Source organism: Lacerta agilis, chromosome 18, assembly GCF_009819535.1.
Source record: "Lacerta agilis isolate rLacAgi1 chromosome 18, rLacAgi1.pri, whole genome shotgun sequence".
Lineage (NCBI taxonomy): Eukaryota > Metazoa > Chordata > Lepidosauria > Squamata > Lacertidae > Lacerta > Lacerta agilis.
This window is the reverse complement of record NC_046329.1, coordinates 6306369-6333573: the sequence shown is the minus strand read 5'-3', so window position 1 is coordinate 6333573 and position 27205 is coordinate 6306369. Positions and strand designations below refer to the sequence as shown.

At 49.0% G+C, this 27205-nt stretch overlaps 2 protein-coding genes across 2 annotated transcripts; both read right to left on the bottom strand.

Moving 5' to 3' along the window:
- Positions 1 to 505: 505 nt before the first annotated feature.
- MLLT1 (MLLT1 super elongation complex subunit) lies at positions 506 to 27205 on the bottom strand. Its single transcript, XM_033136474.1, has 12 exons — positions 27080 to 27205; positions 21592 to 21772; positions 19989 to 20071; positions 19397 to 19540; positions 19004 to 19129; positions 17721 to 18275; positions 14858 to 14945; positions 10582 to 10693; positions 8027 to 8126; positions 6481 to 6552; positions 4167 to 4238; positions 506 to 1030 (listed from the first exon to the last, which is right to left on the bottom strand). The coding sequence occupies exons 1-12, from the start codon at positions 27089 to 27091 to the stop codon at positions 902 to 904; spliced, it is 1674 nt and encodes a 557-aa protein (XP_032992365.1). The 5' UTR covers positions 27092 to 27205; the 3' UTR covers positions 506 to 901.
- LOC117039390 (cleavage stimulation factor subunit 3-like) lies at positions 14082 to 14521 on the bottom strand. The gene has a single exon (XM_033136475.1). It carries the CDS (start codon positions 14374 to 14376, stop codon positions 14209 to 14211), a length of 168 nt encoding a protein of 55 aa, XP_032992366.1. The 5' UTR covers positions 14377 to 14521; the 3' UTR covers positions 14082 to 14208.

Below are 27205 nucleotides of genomic sequence, written 5' to 3'. Positions count from 1 at the left end.
CAAACAGGGGGGAAGGAACAAGGCTCTTGTTTGGGGGAACTGGATCCAGCACCACATCGAAAGCCTCAAGTGCGAGATGCAGGGCGCCGCCAGTGGGCGCAAGTACATTTCGGAAATCGTCCCACGCGCAGAGGAGCAAGTTCAGGCCGGGCGGCACACCGCTGCACCCGGGACACAGAACCCGCCCCCCCCCCACAATACTCCACCGGCCCCGACAAGGGTGGCTGTCCTCTGGGCAAGTCGTGTGATTTGGCTGCACCGACGCCTGCCCTGATCTGATCGCAACGTCTCTCCATGTGACCTGGGGGGGGTGAGGCAGCGGGAAGAGGCGGCAGCGGCGGCGGGGGGAGGGCCGGGGGCGGCAGCAAGCCTCGCGACGCCCACAGGCCAGGTTGTTGTAACGTCCGTAGGTTCCGCACAGAAACGGCAGCTGAGATTTTTTATCCCGAACTTAAAAGACGATGCCTCAAAAGTGCATTCTGTTTTTTTAAAAAACACACACACGTAAGAGAATCTCGTTCTAAAATTTAAAAAGCCGGAATTTAAAAAAAACAGCAACAACCAAACAACCAAGGAGAGCGCGGTGTCGCGGCTAGGACCAGCGCAGCTTTTACTCTACCAGTTCCAAGCAAAGCTTCCGAAGCGAAGGAGGACAGGCCCGCCAAGGGCGAGCGAAGCCCAAGAGGAGGAGCGTGGCTGGTGGCGGCGGCAGAAGCGGCGGCGGCGGCAGCAGCAGCAGCAGCGGCGTGTTCCTAGAGCGTGGCTGATCCCTAAGGCAGTGCTTCAGGTGAATCGAGAGGATAAGGCGGCGGCCAAGGTCCACGAGTCCATTTCCTGGTACCGAAGAGACGGGGATTCTGGTTTCAAAAAAAAGCGTCCCGCTTCAGTCAGAAGCCAAGCGTCACGTGGCCACGGCCTCCAGGTAGCTCTGCAGCTTGCGGACGGTCGTTTCGTCCAAGGAGAACAAGTCAAAGTCGAAGGTTGTGTTGGTGACATTGAAATGTCCGGTTTCCTCAATGAGATTTACAATCTAGGCCGGGGGGGGGGGGGAGTAAAGGACAAGAGTGAGACACAAATATTTTTTCCTCCCCCTTATAATTTTCATTAAATTTTCTGTTTTACATTTTAGTAGAGTCAGCCCGTTACCTGGCAGATATCCACTATGTGGAATACCGCAGACTACTCACTGCGGCCAGACTGAACGTTCTTGATTCGGCGGTTTTGAGGGGAAGATTTAGAGGAGTTCCATATGATCAGAGAACCTGCCATTGTGCTTTAGGAGAGGTAGAATCCACAGAACACATTCTACTATGTTGTCCCTTTTATAACGATTTAAGGCAGTATCTCATAGCCCCATATTTACCTCAGTTTAGCTCTCGATTAAGAGAAAGGCAGGTAGCATATCTGCTGAATAACCCCACTGGGAAAATAGCCTTATCTGTGGCTAAATTCCTCTTCCTGGCGCTCAAGTGTCGGAAGCGCAAAATTGAATGTCTCGATGTGGGTTATCTGTATGAGGTTTACCAGTGCTGCCCTATTTTTAATTGTGTATCCCTCTGATGTTTTTAGTTCTATAATTTTGTATTGAGAAATGTTTTTCTTTTTCCTGACTATCGGTCGAATAAAGGATTTGTATGTATGTATGTATTTTAGTAGAGTCATTTAAACAACATTAACATATCAATGGCTTCCCTTCTTCTCTTCTCATGGTTCATCGTGCATAACATAAATCGCTGCATATTTTTACATAAACTAAACCATTCAGTAATCCATCAAGACTTATTTATACAGCTGAATTTATCTTAATGCTGCCAGCGCTTTCAAATGCACACAATTTCCCTCCGTATACTCAATAAACATTTTCCAATCTTCTTTAAACATACCGTATTTTTCGCTCCATAGGGCGCACCTCGTTTTTAGAGGAGGAAACAAGGGGAATTTTTTTTTTCTGGTTTTCCTCTTCTAAAAGCCCTGTTTTTTTGAGGATCAGCTAAAAGTTTTGCAGCTTTTTTTGCAAAGGGAAAAGCCCTGGTTTTTTTGAGGATCAGCTAATTTTTTTGCAGCTTTTTTTTGCAAAGGGGGAAAAGCAAAGCTCCTTTTGCAAAGTGGGAAAAGCAAAGAGGAAAAGCCCCGTTTTTATGGGGTTCAACTCACATTTCTGCAGCTTCTAAAGGAAAGGGAGCCTTTTGCTACAGTTTCCAGACAGGTAATCTAATCAGCCAGTCACATGTCGCTGGGGAAACAAACAACCTCCCTCTGCAGCACATTCAACAACGGAGGGCGGGGCTGAAAGGGAGCCGGGGACTCTTATCTCTCTCCCGATCTCTTGCTGATCAGCTGCTGAGCGGGGTCCTTTCAACACTCCCTTTTCTCTTTGTAAAATAAAAAGCATGATCCTCTTTTGGCCCCTGGGCAATTCAGCTCCAGGGACCACCACTCGCTCCATAGGACACACATATATTTCCCCTTACTTTTTAGGAGGAAAAAAGTGTGTCTTATGGAGCGAAAAATACGGTATGTTCTTCTGGTTCTCTTATTCTGTATGTTAGGTCTGTGAGACACCAATATTCTGTGCCAACCCATCGCAGAGTTTGTCCTCTGCCCTTGCTCTCTCTCTCATTGCCTGTCCCACTGTGGAAATTAAGACGGGGACCAATCGTTCACACTTTGTGCACCATTTTAAAAAGCCATGTGCGGTGACCCCCCCCCCCCGACTTCCTTGGTCTGACCCTCTTGTCTCCATGAAAGGCTGCTTCGCGGCATAGGACACAAACTACCTTGGCTGCACTGCAGCAGAACAACAAGGCAATAGCAAATTGGGAGACTTCAAAGACTGGTCCCTGATGCCAACTTGGAGATTCATATCTAAGTCCTGCTGGCAGAACACTTTTCCTGGCTAGAGATGTAATTATCCTCATTGGACATTACTTGTGGGCAAGGCTAATTGCTGATTTGAAAGGTGTGAAGACAGCCATGGCTAGGCAAAGGCAGACCACGCATCTGCCTGGGGGCAGGAACAAGAGGACTCATAAAAAGTCTTCCCAGGACTTCAAGGGGGGGGGGGGAATCACAGAATCATTTCATCAGAAATCTCCCCATCCCTCGCCTACATATAATTATTAGGTGGGGTGGGGATGCATTTCAGTCTTCAGCTTTCAAACTGTTAGCCCAGGCACCCCCAAACTGCAGCCCTCCAGATGTTTTGGCCTACAACTCCCACGATCCCTAGCTAACAGGACCAGTGGTCAGGGATGATGGGAACTGTAGTCCAAAACATCTGGAGGGCCGAGGTTTGGGGATGCCTGTGCTAGCCTATCCAACTTTTGAGACCCGCCTGTGCTCCCAGGACAGCTTCCGTTGAATTTGCAAGGCCACGGAACTTAATAATAAATAATAATAATAATAATAATTATTATTATTATTATTATTACAGGTTACATTAGGATATATGCATAAGGTGCTTGAACAAGATAATCTGTTCTTCTGACCTGCCCCCTGTACAAAGACCTGAGGAGCGAGATTATTACTCCCCTCCTACTTTCCGTCCCAGGTCTCTCATCAGCGGCCGCTATGTTTTACTTGTTAGCAGACCAGAACACCCAGACAACAGAGAATGTCGCCAGATTCATTGAGAGGGCAATGAGACTAAGGGCCTCAATTTGAAAGACAACTCAACATATATGACTAGCCCATGCACCTGAGATCTATATTTGTCTTGATCGGCTTATCTATATAGCTCTGAGGAACGAGAGTATCGTACCATCTTTACTGACTATTTCAGGCCGCCAAATTGTCTACCTCATTGTCTACCTTATTTCTAGCAGGAACAGAAACGATAACAGAGAAAATCGTTTGACTCTCTGAGAACGAGGTCACTATCTGAATGGCCTTTTAGCCTGGGGGTTTCATATGATTTATCAGTATATTTATATATTTGTGTACTTGACTGGTCTTTCTCCAGTATTTTTATCTGTTTTATCTGTATTCTTAGTCGCAGTGGCCTGTTGGCTACGTGAATAAAGTTTGATTTGATTTGATTTGACAAGATAATCTGAAAGCAACAACAGCAGCACCAATTCATTGCACTGTGGCAAAAGAGAACGTTTAACATTCCACTCTGGCTTCCAACTTGTATCCCACACCAAAACCATCTAACATGTCCTTACCTGCTGAAGCACATTTCGTTCCCGTAAAGCCATCAGCCTCCGATGAAGTTCCACCAACTCATCCGTGTAGGCCTTGGAGAGGGAAGAAGGAGCATTAGCAAGGAGAACTCTGTATCTTGAGGTTTTCAGGCCTCTCGCCATCAAAAAGCTAATTAATGCTCACCCCCCCCCCCCAATAGCCCGAAGGGCAAATAGGCTGCTGCCAGTTTTTGTCCTCCTTGGCAAAAAATGGACACAGCGGGTGGGGGGGTTAGGAGTGATGCCCAGTGATTACCGACGAAAGAAGAATGGACAGTGAAATTGATGGAATATGCAGAACTGGACAAAATGACGGGAAGAATCCGGGAACAGCAGGACCAGAAATTCATCAAAGACTGGTTAAAGTTTGCGAACTATTTGAAAGACAATTTACAATTGAATACGCTAATAGGACTTCCAAGAAGTTTTGTAGTTAATGTGTAGAAATATTATTGTAAGTATGGTAGTTAGAGCAAGCATGAGATTTATGATAATGTAAGCAATGGTTGATTAAAGAAGTATAATACTAAGATATAATTTTGAAAGCCATATGGAAGGTCTGAGGGAAGTCACGGCTATGTTAGCCAAAATTGGAAAATATATGTGAATGCATGTTTGATTTTCTTTGCTGTAGTAGAGTATAAAATAATAAAAATTATTATAAAAAAGGAGTGATGCCCAGTGAATTAGAACTCCTATACTGCACACGAGCACGTTGTGGAGTTGTACAAAGGGTTGGGGGGTTGGAAACGGCAACACAAAAACCAGCCTAAAAGAAAACGGGAAGGCAAGTCTTGTATGCATACAAGCAGCGCAGCAGGTACAATCTCTGGCGTCCATTAAAGCAGGTATGGGGGAACCTTTGGGTCCCCAGATGCTGCTGAAGTACAGCTCCCACCAGTCCCAGCAAACATGGCCCATGACCAGGGATGAGCGGCGTTGTTGTTCAGCAATGTCTGGAGGGCCACGACTGCATCAAAGCGTCTCTGGTAGCAAAGCCTGTGTTGCTGCTAGGGCTGAACAACAGGGTTATTTGAAGCTTTGCTCCAGCAGCAGCAGCAACAACAACAACAACAACAACAACAGCAGCAGCAGCAGCAGCAGCAGCAGCAGCAGCAGCAGCAGCAGCAGCAGCAAGGCACCTACTCTGTATGAAGTTTCTTTATAAAAAGACCAGATCCTCTTCCTTTGTTTCAAAGGAGAAAAATAAATAAAAAGGAACCTGATTTTCCACACCCACCACCTAGATCATGGGTAGGCAAACTAAGGCCCGGGGGCCGGATCTGACCCAATCGCCTTCTAAATCCAGCCCAGGGACGGTCCGGGAATCAGCCTTCTCAATCCAGCCCATGGACGGTCCGGGAATCAGCGTGTTTTTACATGAGTAGAATGTGTGCTTTTATTTAAAACGCACCTCTGGGTTATTTGTGGGGCCTGCCTGGTGTTTTTACATGAGTAGAATGTGCGCTTTTATTTAAAATGCACCTCTGGGTTATTTGTGGGGCCTGCCTGGTGTTTTTACATGAGTAGAATGTGTGCTTTTATTTAAACTGCATCTCTGGGTTATTTGTGGGGCATAGGAATTTGTTCATTGCCCCCCCCCCAAAAAATATAGTCCAGCCCCCAAAAGCTATGAGGACAGTGGACCGGCCCCCTGCTGAAAAAGTTTGGGAATAAATGCCCCCTACCCCCAATCAAGAAAAAAAGAATCTGTATATTCCCTTCCTGCTGCCCAGGGAGAAGCTTGGGGTGTGGGAGAAGAAAGTACTGGGAGCTCTTAAATCTAGTAGGGCTAGAAAAGGCAGCCAGGGAGACAATATTGGGCATGAAGAAGAAGAAGAAGAAGAAGAAGAAGAAGAAGAAGAAGAAGAAGAAGAAGAAGAGTTTGGATTTGATACCCCGCTTTATCACTACCCGAAGGAGTCTCAAAGCGGCTCACATTCTCCTTTTCCCTTCCTCCCCCACAACAAACACTCTGTGAGGTGAGTGGGGCTGAGAGACTTCAAAGAAGTGTGACTAGCCCAAGGTCACCCAGCAGCTGCATGTGGAGGAGCGGAGACGCGAACCCGGTTCCCCAGATTACGAGTCCACCGCTCTTAACCACTACACCACACTGGCTCTCATGAACTAAAGGCCTGGCTCTGCAGGAGACAGCTTTGCACATTTCAAAAGAGGTGGCTTGAGACTCGTTAGGGCTGGCTTGGTTTATCCTGAGCAGCAAAGGACTCCCTCTGCCAACAGATATCTTCTCCTTCCTTCCCTCCTACAATTTAAATGCCCCTCTCCATGGAGGTACCTTGTCATAGGTCCCTTTCTTCAGAATCTTTTCTGGCTTGCTGCAGGACTCTGGACTCTTCCTCCCAGTTACCTGAAAGCAGTTAAAGAGGGGGATGTTCTCACGAGCCAGTTCAGAGGGGACAAAAGGCAACCGTTGCAGCAGAGCCATGATAAGGTGCCAAGACTGTGCTCCTTTCACACCGGAAACAAGGCACAATATAGCAAGCAGGTTCTCTCCCCTTCTCGTAACGACGAGTCAACTCTGCCCCCACCCCCATGAGGAATTTCCCCACCACCAGCCAGAGCTCCCCAAACTAGACTGAGTCATCGTGGGAGTAGGGGCAAGGAGTAGGAAACGAGGAAAGCGCCTCATTCAAATCTCTACTCAGAGATGATCAACAGATGCCCTCATGCCAGCCAGCAGCCTTCTTGAACCCAGTGTACTCCATGGATGTTCCATCCTAAGAGCTGCATCCATCATGGCCGCTGGGCAAGGATGATGGGGGTTGTAGTCCAGTAATATCTGGAGGACACCAGTTTGGAGAAGGCGGCAATATGGCGACAGTGGTTTCTCCTACAGGGCCTCTGTACTCTTGTCTCTGCCAAGAGGGGAGGTCATCAATTGTTTGGGTGTCTTGCGCCCCTATTTACAAACCCTGCCACCAAAACATAGCACTGACCTAAACGGACAAGCCTTTGGCTTGTGGGTGGCTGCAAGGAGGATATAGATATTTATTATTACGGCCATTGGCCCATCGCGCAACAATTTCCCAAAACAACATATACGTACTTAAACTTTCAACAATAAGACTTCCATAAAACTTTTAAGTTAACAGACTAAACAGTAAAATTTACAACAAAACATCACCCTCTGTTCATAAATTTATAAAAAGACATCAATTATGGTATCTCATAATTACAACCTAAATCATGATTTAAAAGGGTAGTCCGAGCCAGGCTGCAAGGAGGACATTGGGAACATTCTCTGCCTGCCTTAAAACTAACCGCAGCTTATGCCCAAACCCAAACTGTGGTTAGTTTAATGATTTGTTGAAACAAGCTAGCAACACACCGATTTCTGTTCCTGCCTTGTTTCAACACCCTCACACAGGCATAGGCAAACTCGGCCCTCCAGATGTTTTTGGGACTACAACTTCCATCAGCCCTTGCTAACAGGACCAGTGGACAGGGATGGTGGGAACTGCAGTCCCAAAACATCTGGAGGGCCGAGTTTGCCTATGCCTGCCCTCACAGGTGTTCTAAGTCCCCTCGAGAGGACAGGACCAAAGAGCTGCAACTCCTTCCCTGCTTCCTCCGATAAATGAACTAACCCTTCTTCCAATCTTCCCTCGCTATTGCTTTTCTGTAACTTTGCTCTCTTTGGTCCTTTCGCCTTCTGTTTCCTCTTCTCAACTTTCTCCGCTGCTTACGAAACAAAAACAGCCACTCCTGCAACTGTGTTCCCCGCCCCCCCACCCCAGCCTTGCGCTCCTTTAGTATACCTGGGCCAAATTCCAGACGGCTGGGGTGAGTAGAAAGAATAACTGCCTTTGCCGCACAATTACCTTATTGTTAGAGGGGGGTAGTTTCTGGCTGGGAGGAGGCTCCCGACTCGGAAGGCAGGAGTCCTCACTGTTGTCACTGTCGCTATCGCTGTGGCTGAGTCTGAAAAGGCAATTAATAATAATAATAATAATAATAATAATAATAATAATAATACAACGCCATCTGACTGGGTTGCCCCTGTCCCTCTGGGCAGCTCCCAACAAAATATTAAAAACATAATAACACAACAACAACAACGCCCATCTGACTGGGTTCTCCCTGTCACTCTGGGCAGCTCCCAACAAAATATTAAAAACACAACAACAACAACGCCCATCTGACTGGGTTGCCCCTGTCACTCTGGGCAGCTCCCAACAAAATATTAAAAACATAATAACACAGCATCAAAAACTTCCCAATACAGGGCTACCTTCAGATGTCTTCTAAAAGCCAAACATAGTTCTTAATTTCCTTGAAATCTAACGGGAGGGTGTTCCGCAGGGCGGGTGCCACCACCGAGAAGGCCCTGTGCCTGGTTCCCTGTAACCTCACTTCTCACCGTGAGGGAACCACCAGAAGGCCCTTGGTGCTGGACCTCAGTGTGCGGGCTGGAGGATGGGGGGAGCCTTCCAGGGCAGGTGTGCCTCTCCAGATGTTGCTGAGCTGCAATTTTCATCACCATCCGTGGCCACTGGCTGTGCTTGCTGGGGCTGGTGGGAGTTGTAGTTCAGTAGCACCTGGAGGGCTACAGGTTTCCCACACCTGTCCTGGAAGGCTGCAGGGTTAAGGAGGAGGCAGCTCTGCTCCCACGTTCTGGACAGGCCCCTCTCTGTCTCCAGTAGCTCAGTGGCTACAGCCAATGCTTTGTAAGCAAGCAACTTCAGGATGAATGCCCAGAATGCAGCTACCGGTCAGTGCAGAGCTGAGGTTAGTCATTGTGGCACCCTCCGGAAGCTACTGGCCAAAAGTTGCCATCACCTCTGACCACTGGGCCATGCTGGCTCGGGCTGATGGGACTTGGGAGGGGCTGACATCGTCTGGAGGCTAATTCCGGGTGCACACAATCCTGAGCTTGATGGGGTGATGGCAAAAGGCTGTCTCCTCTGCTGCTTCTCTTCCATCCCTTCCATAAGCAGCAAAGGGTTGAATCCAATGCTGGTTCCACACAGAGCACTCACAGATATTAATGGGCCCAATTTAATCATATTCATTCATTTCTGGGTAGAACTAGCACTGGCTAAAAGTTGACGTGCCCACGACCCACTCTTATGAAAACCTTGAACAATCTGTTCAGGTCAAATAAGTCACGGAAGCTTGACCCTACGTCTTTTGTTTGCTTTAGGTAGGCAACAGCTACAAGTTCTGAACACAAAAGACAGCCAATTTCATCTGGCTGTTGTGCTGGGACGGCAGAAATGAAGGGCAGTGAACTCTGGCTTCTGCCACTGGCTCAGCGAACCAAGCTGCCTGGAAGACCATCCTAGCCCCAGCCGTCAGCCAGAAAAGAAGGCGGCTGCAGGGAGCAAACTCCCCTGACTCCCTTCTCGCCAAAGAGGGTAGTGTGGGCCAACTGACAGCTACTCTGGGGCTGCAGAAGGCAGGGGAAGGACACCCTGACCCCATTCACCAGCCAAATGTACAAGAGCTAACAACTGCTGTTCAAACAAAATCACTGGAAGGTCAGGTGGCCCCAACTGTTCTGGCCTTGAAGATTAAACTCCCTTCTCTACCTGTCTCTCTCTCTCTCTCTCTCTCTCCCCCCTTTCATTCTGTGTTTCTGTAAGCCAGACTACGAGCTAATTTGAGAAACCATGATTGCCTTAAAAGCAGGGGTTGGCAAACTACGGCACGGGGGCCAGATGCGGCCCACCAGGCTCGTAAATCCAGCCTGCGGACCCTGCTGCTCACTTGGCCAGTCCCTGCGCTGAGCTAAACCGGCACAGCGTTTCCTTGAAAAGAAGCCGCGGACGCCTCGCTGTGCGGGGACAGACTTCCGCGATGCTGATTCGGCTTCGGATTGGCTGCAGGAAGTTCTGAGGTAAACCCGGCGCGTGCATGGACAGAGAGGCCGGGTGGCGGGTCTGGGCTGTGCCATGGGCATCGTGACAGGCGCATTGCGGGGCTTCAGCCGGAGCTTGGCACGCCTTCTGGTCCTGCGCATTGGCGCTGCTGCTGGTGACGCACTCGGTGGCCGCGCTAGAGCAGCCGGAGGGTGAGCTGCGCTCCACCTTCCCGATGCTCCACGTGCGCAGCCTGCCCACTGACGGGCCGCAGCACATGGTGCACGCCGCCTGGGAGCTCTGCGGGGACAGGCCGATGGAGTAGCTGCTGCTCATCAACAACGCCGGTGAGCGGGTGGTGCCGAGACACGCTCCTGAGCGCGTGCAGAGTGCATTCCTCCAGGTCCAGAGGCAGCTGCGGGACCGGCTTGCAGGGTATTTACATTTTTCAAAATATAGGCCGGCCCCGCACAAGGTCTTAGGGACAGTGGACCAGCCCCCAATGAAAAGGTTTGCTGACCCCTGCCTTAAACACAGGGAAAAACAGCACATAAATAAACCTGGGCTGCTCTCACCTGGCATCCCTGCTGATGGGAGCCGCCTTGACCGCCGTCTCGTCCCCAGAAGAACTGTCATCATCGTCAGACTCTTCCGACTGCAAGTCCTCGACCATGGAGCGCAGAGGCCCTGGGGTTCAGAAGCCAGGAAAGCCAGTTTAAAAACGGGCACAGGACAGGGAAACTCAGGTTCAACGCTAAGCGGAGTTGTGCTGGGTTGCATACCAGGCACTGTCGTCTGGGCTCTGTTCAGTTCCCACTGGGCCACCCCAGGAACATCTGGGCTGGCCTGTACACAGGGTGGCACAGCTCGAGGGCTCCCCAACCCAAACACAGCCTGATGGTGAGACAGGGAGATGGGCCCACCACAAGGCCTGTTTAGCTCGTTGTTCTACCAGTCTAGAACAGTAAACAGGGTGGCTGTTGAGCCACGGGACACAATGTGGAGGAAGAGGGCCATTCACACAGCATTGAGGGCCACAGGTGGTTTGGGTCTGCCCCACAGGCAAGCAGACATTTTGCGACTCTCCTAAGTCCCCCCCTCTCCCCCCAATCTCTCTGGTTTGACAGCAAAATCACTGTGTTAACACCAGACATTTCAGAACAAAAGGAAACGGCTTTAGAAACCCTTCTACAGTGGAACCTCGGTTGTCGAACGTAATCCGTTCCAAAAGACCATTCGGCTTCCGAAACGTTCCGACGACTGAGGCGCAATGGACGGCCGGCAATTTCAACCGAGAAAACTGAGAAAACATTCGAATTCCGAGGCGCGTTCAAAAATGGGAGCAATTGCTTCCGGGTTTTCGGCGCTCGGAAACCAAAACGTCCGGCTTCCGAGATGCTCGGAAACTGAGGTTCCACTATAACAGGGGTGGCCAGCTCCCAAGAGACTGCGATCTACTCACATAGTTAAAAACTGGCAGTGATCTACCCCCTTTGGGGGGTTCGGGTCAAAGTTATTGAGCTTTTTTAGGGAGGAGGAAAGCCCCATTTTTTAGGCGTTCAGGTAAAAGTTGCTGTGCTTCTTTAGGAAGGAAAGCCCTTTTTGGGGGGGTTCAGGTCAAAGTTGCTGAGCTTTTTATAGGGAGCAAAAGTTGTTGAGGGGAGCCAGTGATCTACCACAGATGTCCAGTGACCTACCAGTAGATCACGATCTACCTGTTGGACGTGTCTGCACTATAACAACAAGTTCCCTGCCTCCAAAATACTTGTCTACAGAGTTTTAAACACCACTGGGAGGCCTGTGATAAATAAACCTTGTTTACATCTGTGGAGGTTTCTTTTTCGTGCTCTGTTTGTTGCGCCTGCAATGGTGGCGGTAGTTAAGTGTGATACAAGGTGCTGAGTACAGCAGGAGTGAGGAACCTTTAGCTGTCCGGACACTCAACTGCAACCCCCACAAGTCCTAGCAAGAATGGCCAATGGCCAGGGATGACTGGTGGGAGCTGTAGTTTAGCGACATATGGAGAGTCAAAGGTCTCCCACCCATGCAGTAGAAGCTTGGAAGACTCTCTTCAGGATTCCAGGAGGAGAGAAGGCTGCAAACTTTCGACTATTTGAAGCTGTCCGCTCCAAGACTGGTGATCACATGGCTCTGCCTTCTCCCTTGGGTGCCCCCCACGTGCATGCCAGTTAACCCACCCGCCAGCTTGTGTCCTGAATTCTTTCTTAAGGGGGGTGGGAGACAGAAGAAGAGGCAAGAGGCAAGCACATCTCTTGTGTCAAGAGAGGTGATTTGACATAGCAGCGGAGAGATGGTGCTGCGATTCGGGAAGTCCGTGTTTCAAACCTTGCATCTGCCGCAGACTTGTGGCAAAGGCAGACTCAAACCCCACCCCACCCCGCAAACAATCTGGGGAATCACACTGACCTACCTTGAAAGTTTGTTGTAGAGATTACAGCAGGATAATGTGAAACACTTTAAAGAAGCACTTGACGAATACTAAGTATTATTTATTGTTTAGTACCAAAAAAATGGCAGAATTAGTGCTAACGAGTTGTTTTATTAACCAGGGCTATCACCATTACAGCCTCAAAGGCTAGAAACTTAGCGCTTATCGCCACTGTTGGTCCTGATGTTGACCCACATTTGCTTCCGTTTGTTGATACACCCCCACCCACCCCGAAGATGTCAGTATTGTAATGTCTCATTCTCACATTGCATAATGTTGCGGGTTGCCTTTAATTACTTAATTGATGCATGAGTATGGGAACTATTTAAATGTCTCCTCCCTCTCTCTCTTTTTTACCCCTCTGCTGAAGAAGATGGATGTGAGAGTTGTCTTGTTGTCTTGTTATTTGCTTTATAAATAAAACCTTAGATGTTACTTTACAACCACAGTTGCCTCTGCTGCACTTTGCTGTAAAAGACTGAGTTTGCTATCTGCGAATGGGCTTTTAATGCTCACAACGGTTATGGGCCCAGACTGTGTCCCTGGACTGTGTGTTGGACTGTCCTCAGAGTGTGTTCCGGACTGTGCCAGATTGCTGCGTGATTCCTGGCAAGAACTGTCTCGGCTGGAGGACAGTGGAATGTAACTCCCACGTTATGGCGGTGAACACGCAACTATCTGCTTCCTAAGTAACCAGAGATGAACAACTTGAGCTGAAATTGTGCCAGGTGGAGAGGATACAGGTGAAGCAAGTCAGGTACACCATGGCTAACTCTGCAAATCAGTTCCTGCCCTACCAGTCTTTTGCCAGCCTAACACAGTGGTGTAGGAAGGGCAGGGCGTACGGGGTGCTGTGCCCCAGGTTCCAGGGGGTGACACTCCCCAGCCCCTCCCCTGCCGCCCGGCACCCCGTCCGGATGGGGCAGCCCCACGAGCCGCCGCTCGCTCGCCGGCTCGCCACAGGAGCAGCAGTGCCAGCCCAAATGCCCCGTGACCCCCCACCCCCAGGGGGGTGCCTCCATGCTGCCGCCCCGGGCAGCAAAAAGGCTTCCTACGCCGCTGGCCTAACATGGCCCTTTTTTTTGCAAAGGGGTGGTGGTGGTGGTGGAAGAAGCAGCAACTTTTCTAAAGATTCCCTCAGGTGAGCAGTTATTTTTGCAACTCTTCGATGACCGGCCATGCTGACTGAAACATCGGGAGCCCGCAAGGTTGGAGAAGGGCTGGCCTAGGCTGGCAGACAGCAGCTCTCTGGGGTTTTCAGGGAACTGGTGAAGCTGTCGCGTGTATGTCTAGCCAAGAGGCACGACTTTCTACAGTGGCGGTATTCTAAAAAAAAGGAAGCTACTTAACTAAAGGCACAGAAAACCTCGACAAGGGCTGGATGTAAGTCAAGAGACTGAGCTGGAAAACTGGAAGCGCCCAGTTTAGGCAGGGCAAGTCATTCTCTCTCAGCCTCAGTTGCAGGGTTGTGCTAAAAGATGGCTGGTGCAGGTGGATGCCTAGTGCTTTCAACATTCAGGAAGCACAATGTTGAGTGCTGGGTTTTATGAGCCAGTGGCTATTATTGGGCCATTATGACAAACAAAAACCTCGTACAGTGGTACCTCTGGTTACGTACTTAATTTGTAAAACTTTCATAAGGCACCTCTGAAACAGCTTTTCTAATTTGTCATAGTTTTTTTTTGCTTTTATCTCAGCTTCAATGTACAGTTTCCAGAATCTGCCAGAACTTGGGAACTGGGCAACAAGGCGTTCATAGGTCTTCCGTGCTTTTGTCTATAGGTTGATTCTGTGCCTCTCGAATGAGAATGCTCCAAGCGTCAAGGTCATATGGATTCTCTTCTAGATTCTTTTCAGCTTTCTTTACTTTTTCTGGGACATATTCAGCAGCCTGGTCGCCGGCGGGAGCTTCTCCAGACATGGCAGGCTGAAACAGGCCCCCGAAGGGGGTGGGAAGAAGCGGCCTTGGGTATTTAATGTGTGCACTTGACCCACGCCTCTTTCCTTCTTCCCCTCCCCAAACCCCCGCACACCTAGCAAGCTAGCCAGCCAGCCAGGCAGCCCACCAAATTGCCCCCTGCGTGCCGCTCCTGCCTAGTTCCAAGGAACAAAATCTACTTAATTTGTTCCGGAGGTCTGTTCTTAACCTGAAGCACCACTTTAGCTAATGGGACCTCCTGCTGCTGCTGCGCTGCCAGAGCACGATTTCTGTTCTTATCCTGAAGCAACGTTCTTAACCCGAAGCGTTATTTCTGGGTTAGCGGAGTCTGTAACCCAAAGCATCTGTAACCTGAAGCGTCTGTAACCCGAGGTACCACTGTACTTTTTTTGGGGGGGAGGGGAAGGCATCGTAGGCTTAATTGACACCAAGACTCACGTGAGATTTCCAAACAGCAACGCACCTTGGCTGTGGTTCTGAGATGGCTCGAAATCAGAGTCAGAGCTGGAGTCGGAGCTGGAGCTGGAGTTGGAAGGGCTGGATGGGGCAGACTTCAGTCGACACAGAGAAAGGAAGAAGGGAGAGAGAGAGAATAATTTCAACCCCTTTGGTCCGTACAGCAGAATGGCAGAGTGAGAGAGAGAGATGGCAGCCCAGCCCAGCCCCATTTCTTTTATTTCCCATGGAGGGTTCTTTAGTTTTGTCCTTTAGTAACCAAGAGGATTAAATCACAGACTTGGAAGTCTGCTCAACCTTCTTCTCAGGACTTAAGAAAGACAGGGATAAGTTGGACCCTCATGTTGTTGGAGGGACGCGGGTGGCGCTGTGGGTTAAAGCACAGAGCCTAGGGCTTGCTAATCAGAAGGTCGGCGGTTCGAATCCCCGCAATGACGGGGTGAGCTCCTGTTGCTCGGTCCCTGCTCCTGCCCACCTAGCAGTTTGAAAGCACGTCAAAGTGCAAGTAGATAAATAGGTACCACTCCGACGGGAAGGTAAACGGCGTTTCCGTGCGCTGCTCTGGTTCGCCAGAAGCGGCTTAGTCATGCTGGCCACATGACCCGGAAGCTGTACGCCGGCTCCCTCGGCCATTAACGCGAGATGAGCACCGCAAACCCAGAGTCAGACACAACTGGACCTAATGGTCAGGGGTCCCTTTACCTTTTACATGTTGTCAGGGGGGACGGACAGCTGTAATTGGATTTTCTATACTGCCCTTCATCTGAGGATCACAGGGCAATTTACAGTATAAAAACACAAAAATACAAAGCACAGTAACAAACAGAAACAATACTCACCCCCAGTTTAAAAGGCCACAGATTGTTTTATTAGCCAAAGGCCTGGGTATACTTCATACCTTGCATCTCTGTGTGGCAAGATTTCCTGAGTGTCCTTGAGCTGTGAGACTCTCAGTAGATGGCCTTTGATGCATCCTAACTTCCACTGCTAATAAGTTTTTTCTCCCCCCCCCCAATCCTGTCAGGTTGTTCCCCTTTCACTCTTTTTTCTCTATACATCTTGCTATTTCCCTACTTTGGAAGCATTCCTATCTTTCTTTGCTTTCTCGTTCAATTGTGACTTAGGGCAGGCACAGGCAAACTCGGCCCTCCAGATGTTTTGGGACTACAACTCCCATCATCCCTAGCTAACAGGACCAGTGGGCAGGGATGATGGGAGTTGTAGTCCCAAAACATCTGGAAGGCCGAGTTTGCCTGTGCCTGACTTAGGGTGTAAGAGCCAGAGCAGGATGGATAAAAATCAATGAATTTTTTTAAAAAATGATTTTTAAAATTTAAATTGGTTTTTTTATTTATTTAAACTGGATTTTTAAAATAAAGATAGTATTCCATTTAAGTTACATTACAGTCCAAAGATTATTCATCAGGATATAAGGATTTGTTTAAAGTTTTTCATGTGTGCTAAAACTCAGTCTAAGTTTTTTTTTAATGGTTGAACTGCATCAGTTAACAAACATGGATACATATGCTATAACGTTATGGTTTTAGTTAAACAAATAGTTTAAATTGTTATTAAGGAAATGATTATTTTTCTCCTTCCAATGAAGTACAGCAGGAAAGTTGTCCAAATACAGTTAACTTATTAAACCTCAGAATAATAATATAGTATTTCTAACATTATAATAACCAAATCAGTAGGTAATTTTTGATATAACTGTAAAAGCTACTCTGAAAATTTATTATTCCAAAAATGAAACCTTTGTCTGGTTGTAAATACAGTGGACGCTCGGGTTGCAAATGCGGTCCATGTGGGAGGCGCGTTCGCAAGCCGCGCCGCTGCGTCTGCGCGTGACGCAATTCAGCGCTTCTGCACATGCGCAAGGTGTGATTAGCGCTTCTGCGCATGTGCCGGAACCGTTACTTCCGGGTTCAGTGCGGTGCACAACCCAAAATCGCACAACCTGAAGTGGCCGTAACCCGAGGCATGACTGTATTAAGATCGAGAATGAGCCTTTCTGTAAAAAAGAGAGATTTAAATCAAATCCACCCTGAGCCCGAGGATGGTGTGCGGGCTGCTTGACTGGACCCAAGGTTTCCCAGGGTGGTACGCCAGACCTTCTTCTATGACACAGTTCTGGAAGATACCCAAGTAGTGGGATGTAGTAAGAATGATAGAGTGTATGGGGTAGTACTATGGACCAAGGGGCCCCCCTACTAAACAATTGCAATTTATTACCCAGCCTTCACACTGAGGTCCCAGGGCAGCTTACAAGCTAAAGTGACCAAGGGTCTAGTCAGTGCTCTGGCTGCCTGGGACAGCCAATGAGGTGGCTGCAATGAAGTTTTTAATGTTCCAAGTTCCACTGCATTTTTAATATCTGTTGAGCGGCTGGGGCAAGCCAGCCGGATGGTCGGCACAGGAATAATAAAAATATTAAAATCATGAAAGGGGGAGTGGGGAAGAGACATGCATGTCCTGAGTGTGTCGGAGAAAAGAGTGGCTTAATCATTTTTGTTTTTTTAAATACGGTTAAAGAAAAAGTTTTGAAAAGCCATTCAGTTCCCCAGGAGCCCTCTCAGGCTGGAATCTTGGGGGGGGGGGGGGAGAACTGGCTGTTTCTTAATCATGTTAGGGTGGTAGCGAGGGAAACCACCATTGTACCTCACCTCTAGGGTTTCCCTGCGCTCTGAAAAACCTTTACGAATCCTTAGAAGAGATATTAGCAGGACTAGAGGGCAGAGAAGGCAGGGGCGGGACTGAAACTCAACAAGAGCTCCAGGTCCAAACAGTCTGTCTTCAGCATGGGTTGTTTTCAATTGCTTACACTCAGTAGACACTATACCCTGCAGGGAAGAGAGCAGGCCCCTCACCTCTGACTTCAGAGAAGCTTCGTCCTCAGAATTGGAGTCCTCTGCCACCGCCACCTCCATGGGTTTTTTTATCGCCTTGGTCTCGCTCTCCGTTTTCATCTTTTCCACTTTGGCGCTTGGCTTCTCCTTGGCTGGCTTCTTCTCGGCGTAAGACGAAGTCCGAGGGGACGTTGCCGGGACGGTCTTGGCTCCTTTGGAGCTGCTCTTCTTCGGCTTCTTAGCGCTGGGTTTCGGAGACTCCACCGCGGAGGGCCTTTTGCTGGAAGGCTTCATCTCTGGCGGTGGAGGAGGACCACCCTTTGGCGACGTGTTCTCCAGCTTGGGCTCCTTCAGGGCCAGCTTGGGCTCCTTGAAAGCAGCTTTTGGGAGGGCCTTCTCCTCCTTGGGCACCTTGTTCTCAGTGGGTTTCCTGGAGGAGTCCTTGACAGGTTTACCTGGCTCCCTTTCAAGATCTCTGGAGGAGTTTTTGCTCTCCGAGTCTTTCCTGGGCCTCTCGCGATGCTCTCGGGTGACCTTGTGTGGCTTGGAAGCTTTGCTGCCATCTTTGTTGGCCTCCTAAGCACCAGAGAAGGAGAAATAAAAAGACCGGCAAAGTTTAATTACCCCATCCTGTAAGAAAGGATTGGGTTCTGCGGAGAAAATGGAATCTTCCTCCAAAGGGAAACCCACCATGCAGGAAGCATTTAGGTAATCAGTTAAGTCATATCTCACCATGGCAGTGTTCTTTCAAATTCAGAGGAAAACAAAATAGTAGACAGACAGAAACTAGCAGAAAATATACAATGGAACAAAGGAATAAAGGGGCTGCAACAGGAAGGGGCTGCATCCAGGAAGGCCCCTCCTTCCTCCATAGACAGGGGTGTAGCAAGGGGGGGTGGGAGCTGCCCAGAGTGGCTGGGGAAACACAGCCGGATGGGAGGGGTATAATAAACAAACAAACAAACAGTAAATAAATAAATGCATGAATAACTAAATAAGTGATGATGATGTCAATGGTAATTGTTGTTGTTGTTGTTATTAAGCAGCCTGGCCCACTCTTGAATGGTCTGGAGTAGTGCAGATTCACTTAAAGTTTACCTGAAATCCAATTTCCTGTGATTTCCAGCCATTAGTTCAACCCAGCCGTAATACAATGCGGAGGCCAAAGGGAATATATATATAGCGTGCACATAATTCTATGCCTCTTTGGAGGGCTTTAGCGTCTCTGCAGAATGGGAACGATGAAACATTCTAGACCTCATCGTTTTGGAAGGAGATTCCCACCCTCTTCCCAAGTGACTCACCTTTGACCCATGGGGCGGTTTGGTCTTTTTCGGATCAGAGAAGGCAGAGAGCGGTATCGTGGGCAACATGGGGTAGTCAGGACTGGGCCTGGACACTGTTTCGGCACCTTCTGGCATTACCACCACCTAGGGAAAGACAACCTGGATGTTAATGCTGCTCCACATCTTTGTGCCAGCAAATCCCAGAAACTCCCTATCCAGTCATTTTCTCTGCACCACACAACAAACCTCTATCACCCCCATCCTGTTTCCCAGCCTAGGGGGGGGGGAGGATAACAGCACTTCACAAAACCCACTCTGCTATGAACGTTCGGCTAGAGCGATCCAAAGAACAGCAAACAGTCATTACACGGAGCATGCAAAGACCAGGGTGCATCTGTCTCGGCTACTCACCCCACCAGCCCTGATTAGTTTTCGGCGGAATTCCTTGGTGGGGTTGTTGAAGGTCAGCTTCTCACAGCGCAGGTGGTTGACGGGCGGATTCCCCTCCAAGTTCAAGAAAAGATCGTAGGTGAAGCAAACTTTCTTCGGTTCCTCCTGAAAGCAAAAGGAGGAAAAGCCTTATGAAGGGGTTTAAACAACTATATATAGCAGGGGTGGCCAACTTCCAAGAGACAGCGATCTACTCAGAGTTAAAAACTGCCAGTGATCTACCCCCTTTTGGGGGGTTCAGGTCAAAGTTGATGAGCTTTTTTGCTTTTTTAGGAAGGCCCATTTTGGGGGGGTTCAGGTTGAAGTTGTTGAGCTTTTTTGGGGGGAGGGGAAAGCCACGTTTTTAAGGGGTCCAGGGCAAAAATGTTGAGCTTCTTTTGGGGGAGCCAAACTTGTTGAGCTTCTTGGGGAAGCAGTGATCTACCACAGACATCCAGTGATCTACCGCTGGAAGAGGTGCTGCTGCTGAACTGGCATCGGGGCTCTCTGTATGCTATCGGACCCTCCGTTCCCCTCAGCGGGCCAGGTGGCAGTTCCCTGACAGAAATCATACCTTATTTTTGAAGTGGACTTCAATGGGCATAATGAAGCCAGCATAGCCAGACTCCTCCACCTTATAAGGAGGTTCTTTGCAAACTGAGAAGAAAAGCAGAAATTAAGTATTAAAACTTCAGGAATGTTGGATCACAGAAGAAACAGACAGGTTGGCTAGCTTCTACGCTATGCAGCCTTAGGCAAGCTTCTCTTTCTTTGCCAATCTGATCATCTCCACACCTACCTAGAGAATACCTAGAACAATACAGATAGCAATTACAGGTCTGTTGTAAGGATTACAAGATCATGTATGTGAAACACTCCATTTTCAACACTACTGAAAACAGTAACCTATTACAGGAACAAAGGAAGCTGCATTGGACCTTGGTGTCTTGGCCAGCAGCGGCTCTCCAGGGTTTCAGGCAAGGGTCTCCCACTGTAAGGACGTTCAGTGGCTGCTCATGAGTAAAACGCCAAATGCAGAACTTCTAAACTAAGTTCTTTATTGTGCAAGTTATTTACAGTGGAGCAAAAGTTCAAACGTCCATCTCATCCCTCTGCAGAGTCCAGGAATGAACCCTTCCGGTTCTTTGTCCAGCAAAAGAGGCGCGGGATTCTAAACCCATGCCTCCCCCTTCCACGTCCTTCCTGCCTGCGCCCTCGGAGTGTGGGAACCTGACCCTGTTCCCCACTATCCCCTCGGCGTCCATGCTCTGTGATCCTTTCAGAGCCCCTACACCGCCTTCCTGCCTCTAACTCCCCCTCCCCACTGGAGGAATGGTCGCTTCCGGAGCTGGAAGGGGAGGGCGAACTGGCAAACAGAGGAGGGGGTTCTCTATATCGCAAACGCTCCCGCGATTCTACCACCCGCGGGGAGGGGGGTTTCCTGACACCCGCAGTCCAATATGGAGATGATGATAATGCATCAAAGCATATCGTCCTTGTGTTAGGCCAACAATTGTTCTCACTCAAGGAGCAGGACTACAATGAGGAAGGAGCCATTCACAGCTGGCCTGCAGGTATTTCTGGCTCATTGACAGTTCAGGTATTTGTCAAAACATGCAAAATCTGCGGGCTGCTAAATGTAGCTAAATCCTACTCGGAGCACAATCACTGGAATGAGTGGACCCAAGCAGGCCATGCACATCATTTCAGTGGGCCAGTGCTGGATCTGACCCTGCATACGAGGATGGGTGGTGCAAGGATTCGCAAGCAAGCCACACACCCCAACGCCCTCCCATGAACAGCCGACAACCACCCCTGTGGCAATTGGGGGAAGATCTACAGGGGGTTTCTACTCCTGTCCATCTGATGAAGAAGGGTACCCTTCACTGCTCTGCATGATAAAGGAGGATTCCCCAGCCACAAGAGGCATTTTGGTTGTGTTCAAACAAACACAAGGAGAAGCTCCTGGCAGATCCCATTCAACATAGGGATGGTCAGGGACTGAGCATATCTTGGTGTTAGCAAGGGGGGAGGGATACTGGGGGAAGGGGAGGGTTTGCATGTGTACTCCGTCCCCCATGGGAGTGCTTGTGTGCTTAGAAGTATGCCAGAACACACCTACAGAGAAAGCTACATGCCACACACACACACAAACACAAACACACACATGCACTCACCACGTTTCGGTTTAGGGAAGCTCTGATGCAACCGGAAGACCACCCTCTCCACAAAGTGCTGGATCTCGAATTGTTCTGGGCCACGCACAAACACCATCCAGTCATGGGTGAACCCCTCGGTGGTGGGCTTCTTCCGTAGCTGGGCGCGGTGCCCCAGCTCCAACTTCACCTGGACCGTGCACTAGGAAGGCAAAGGAAGTTACCGAATGAGGAAGGAGACAGGCAACATCTAGGAATGTCAAAGTCGAGGCAGCAGCGACAAGAAGAAATACGGTACCCTGATACGGTATGCCTTATGGCAAAAGGTTGAATGAACTATGCATATTTATCCTGGAGAGGGCGGGGGGGGACTGAGGAGGGAATATGATAGCCTTCCTCACATCCCCAATGGGCTGCTATCCCACAGTAAAGGCAACGACTTGCTCTCTGCTGCCTCAGAGCACAGGACTAGATCAAATGGATTACGTTACAGGAGAACAGAGTTCTGTTGAACAGTAGAAGATTCTTGATGGAATAGGACCACTGGCTTTAATGGAGGTCTTCCAGTGGAAGCTGCATCTTTGGCAGATGCAAGACGCTGGGCTTGGTCAGGTCTGCAAAACCTTTGACCCTCAGTATGTTGCGCTTTGGCGCTGTGGTCTAAACCACTGAGCCTAGGGCTTGCTGATCAGAAGGTCGGCGGTTCGAATCCCCATGGCAGGGTGAGCTCCTGTTGCTCGGTCCCAGCTCCTGCCAACCTAGCAGTTCGAAAGCACGTCAAAGTGCAAGTAGATAAATAGGTACCGCTCCGACGGGAAGATAAACGACGTTTCCGGGCGCTTCTCTGGTTCTCCAGAAGCGGCTTAGTCATGCCGGCCACATGACCCGGAAGCTGTCTGCGGACAAACGCCGGCTCCCTCGGCCTACAGAGCGAGATGAGCGCCGCAACCCCACAGTCGTCCGTGACTGGACTTAACTGTCAGGGGTCTTTTACCTTTACCTTTATTCAATATAATACCCTTATTCAATATAACTGTCAGAGGTACCTTTACCTTTGTTGCTGAACAGCCAGTTCCGCCATCCCTGGCTATTGGTTAAGCCTGCTGGGGCTGAGGGGCTGACAGGCATTATAGTTTAGCAACATCCTGAGGACCAAGGGTGTCCTACGCCTGAACTAAGATGGTCTGAAAGGCACCCAGCAATTCTATGATTCAATGCAGATATGGATAAGGTGCATATCCGAAGGCCCTTCGTGTTTGGAATTAGTGAGCATCATTTCTCCCCCCAAAAAGAATGGGTCTACTGACCCACTGTAAGTAGTCAAAAGGGCAGAACTGGACAGACTCACAAGCTGGTCATGCACCTGAAACGTGTGCATCTTGCTGTGCAAAGGCACTTTGGGGGCATTAAGGTGGACACACATGACGGCAAAACATGAAGCACTGACATGTTTGTTTTACTTTCAGAAGACTTTCCCTCTCCTGTACAGGCTTCACAGTGCAGACCTCTCACTCAACATCCTATTGTGCTGGAGTGCTGCCCTGCTTCCCTATCAGTCATGCTGAGCACCCTCAACCGAAACACAAGCACCCAACAAGGCTTGTGGCAGAGCAGGGAAGTGAACCTGGGTCACTTCCTAGTAAGGAAATCCGAAAAATATGTAAGGAGGAAGGGTAAAGGTTGGTCTTCCCTTTAACTGTATTGTTGAAATACAGCCCCTGAGAATGAAAGGGCCAATATTTGTGCCCCTGTCAACAAATCTGGGCTCCCCTTGGTAACCTGCTCTTGTCAAGATGCTCCCCTTTAAAGGGAATAAGAGTCTTCTGACATATGAGCTCAAAGGTGAGCCCAAGTGTGTATGTGAGCCCCTTGCCTTCCTCCACAGCTGAGGAAAGGAATGGGAACTAACCCCCAAGGCAGCTAAGCTTCATATATTCAGCAGGAAGCTCTCTCACGGCTCTCCCAAGCATCTTCCATGTTCAACACAACACCAGGGACAGTCATTGCATTACTTCCATCTTTCATGCTTCTGAAGTTGGCCTGGCATCACAGAGAGTCCTCATGCTTCTCCAGGAACAGAAGAAAAGCAGAGAGACTCTGCTTTCATGCTTGTGCCAGAACAAAAAATGATGCATCCAGAACATCAGTGTGTGTTTTAGAGAGGTCACATAAATGTACATAAATATGAACATTATTTGAAGAGTCAGTTACAAGTAGGTAGCTGTGTTGGTCTGCCATAGTCAAAACAAAATAAAAAATTCCTTCCAGTAGCACCTTAGAGACCAACTAAGTTTGTTCTTGGTATGAGCTTTCGTGTGCATGCGCACTTCTTCAGGTTCTTGGTATGAGCATGCACACGAAAGCTCATACCAAGAACAAACTTAGTTGGTCTCTAAAGTGCTACTGGAAGGAATTTTTTTTATTTAGTTTTGATTATTTGAAGAGTGCAAATAGGGGGATGTCCAGGTTGCCTTTACGGCAGTGGTTCCCAAACCTTTACTCGCTATGGACCACTTGAAAACTGCCGGGGGTCTTGGCGAATCACTTAATGTTTTTCTTTCCTACTGTAGCAATTATAATGTGCTGTGTGATTTTTAATTGTATTTCTTATTGCTTCTTTTATTTATTTTATTGTATTATGTGTTGAATTCTACAAAATACAAACTGTAATGCAATAGAATACAATATAAGCAATAAAACTGCAGCTAAAATCAATTATGATTTATTGCAGAAATGCCACAGACCACCTGAATGAAATCTGTGGGCCGCAGACCAGAGTTTGAGAACTGCTCTAGGTGACACAGACATGGCTACTGCTTGGTAACTGCAATATCCACAAGTAACTTGCACGTGTGGATGGGCTATTGCAGATAAAACATTGCAAGGAGAATTCCTCACATCTCCTCAAAACACAGGGCTTTGCAGTGGAGTCTGTTCACCTTTCAGCTACCAGCGATCGAGTGCAGTCATTCAGGAGGCAAGAAATCAAGAATGAATCAGACCTCTATGTCTGGGAACTGCTGACACACACAGCCTTCGAGGAGATATGAAAAATGGGCCTCTGGTGTTAGAACTGTAATGACTACTTCACAGTTAAGATATAAAGTGGTGGAACAGCCATGTAGGAACCAGTTCACTGATAGCCAACAAGAGTAAGTCTGCCTCCTTATCTTACATTCAATATACAAATTGTATCAAATATGCATTTATACAAACATCACGTTCCCCTTGCATTCACATGATACAAAATGTATTAGATAAATTCTGTGTCAGTGTATCTGAAGAAGTGTGCATGCACACGAAAGCTCATACCAATAACAAACTTAGTTGGTCTCTAAGGTGATACTGGAAGGATTTTTTTTTTTTTTTACTATGGCAGACCAACACGGCTACCTACCTGTAACTGTAGATAAGTTAGATGCAGGCTTACATGAACACAGTCACATATAGCCAACTGTATGTGCTTGTGTGTTTATATAATGTGTATTCAATATAATATCGGGAAGCGGGTGGCACTGTGGTCTAAACCACTGAGCCTAGGGCTTGCCAATCAGAAGGTCAGCGGTTCGAATCCCCGCAACGGGGTGAGCTCCTGTTGCTCTGTCCCAGCTCCTGCCAACCTAGCAGTTTGAAAGCACGTCAAAGTGCAAGTAGATAAATAGGTACCGCTCCGGCGGGAAGGTAAACGGAGTTTCCGTGCGCTGCTCTGGTTTCGCCAGAAGCGGCTGTCATGCTGGCCACATGACCCCGAAAAACTGTCTGCAGACAAATGCCGGCTCCCTCGGCCTGTAAAGCGAGATGAGCACCGCAACCCCAGAGTCATTCGTGACTGGACTTAACTGTCTGGGGTCCTTTATTCAATATAATGCATATTTCGGCATGTGTGTGGAATGTGCTGCCCATGTAGCCTATGTTTGTTGAATCGTAAATTTAAAGATATTCAAAAAACATAAAATAGAAGGTGTGTATACAGACACATGTGCCCATTGTTGCTGAATATATACTTATATGTAATCGGCTATATAGACACGAGGTGGGTGCACGTTATCAGCAAAGGCCCATCTGCGCAACATGGGCACGCAGGCCTAGTGGGAATGATATGAGTAAGAGCTGTGAAGCTCCTTGTTTGAACACCGCCTTCTGCCATGAACTCAAAAAGTCGTAGGGTTAGGCCAGCCATGCCTTGGGCAACCATGAGAAGTATGAAAACAGTACTACTTGGTCAACTCTACAAAGCTGCTGCATAGACCGCAACAAGACAATACGTGAAAGCAAAGCTCTCCTTCCTCATCTTATTTTTGGGGTGTACGTGCAGATATACATGCTAGTGTGTATATATACACACACACACACAGATATACTTACATGTACATGAAAGGGGAGGGGGCAGCTGTCTGCCCTCCTTCTCCAAGCACTCAAAACTCCCCCAAGTCTTTCTCACTTACCCTAATTTTGAGTAGCAAGCTCCTCCCCTTCTCAGGAAGACACACCCCTTCCCCCTCAACACGGCTATCTATGCTCCACCTCCACACTTGGGAGGCCAGCAACACTTCCAAATATGTGTTGCCGGAATCCATGATAGCCCTCAGGCATCTGGCTGGCCGCTGCGAGGGCAAGATGTTGGAACGGATGAGCCATTGGTCTGATCCAGCAGTCTCTTCTTACATTCTTAGCAGCTGTGGAGCAGAGCTGCTCATCAAAGGGTTGGCGGTGATGAAAGCTCTCACTTCCAAGAGTGGAAACACCCCTTTTCCCATTCACAGCTAACAGAACGGAGGGCTGAGCAAAGGACAGAACAATGGAGCTCCCCAAAAACACAACTGTGCCTTTGGGCAGCAGAACCAAACTCCACTCCCTCAGATATGGCTGGGAAGGAGGGCAAGCCACTCATCTCCCCCAAGCATTCCACTCCTTACTCTTTTTTTAGGTGGGTGGGGAGCTCCCAAACTTCTGATGATGGAGCAAAGCCACACCCCCTTCCTGGATCATTGCAGCTCCTCCTTCCATACTCTGGCGGAGAGGGGCCTGTTCCCCTCCCCATTTTATAAACTGGAGGAGGGAGCTATACTGTTGGGTAAATAAATAAATAGCCCCTGCATCGCAAGGGGAGGGGGTCAGACTAGATGACCCTCGCGGTCCCCCTTTCCCAACTCCACAAATCCAATGGTGACAAGCCACGCCCCTTTGGCACCTGGGAGCCGGCCCACGAGGCAGAGCCACGCCCCCTCCCGTGTGTGTGTGGGGGGGGGAGGGGCGTAGCCACCAGGCTTATTTAAAAAGACCCCTCACCCAGCAGCAAGCCCCGCCCACCACCGGGGGACGGGGAGGAGCCAGGGCTCTGCGGCAACGTGAAGCCGCGCCACGCCCCCCAGGGGCAACAAAAAAGCACCGCCCCCTTTCTACAAGGCGGGGGGCGGGGCCTACAGGGCAGCCAATGCAGCCAAGCCACGCCCCCCTCTTGTGGAGAGGGAGGGAGGGGCGGCGGCGGCCCCTCCCCCCCTCCACTCACCTGATTGTCCATGGCTGGGCCCGGCCTGCCCGCCCGCCTCTTTCTCTTTCCGTCCTCCTGGGCTTTTGGGCCTAGCCTGGCTTCCCCTCAGGGCTGCTGCTGCTTCTTCTGCTGCTCCGCCTCCTC

Bases quoted from the DNA above. Each gene is read 5' to 3' on its own strand.
- LOC117039390 (XM_033136475.1), bottom strand. From the start codon at position 14,376: ATGTCTGGAGAAGCTCCCGCCGGCGACCAGGCTGCTGAATATGTCCCA.
- MLLT1 (XM_033136474.1), bottom strand. The intron at 19,541-19,988 runs GTATGATTTCTG...TTTTGCTTTCAG, and splicing joins AAGTCCACTTCAAAAATAAG to GAGGAACCGAAGAAAGTTTG. The intron at 8,127-10,581 runs GTGAGAGCAGCC...TTGCCTTTTCAG, and splicing joins CCCATCAGCAGGGATGCCAG to ACTCAGCCACAGCGATAGCG.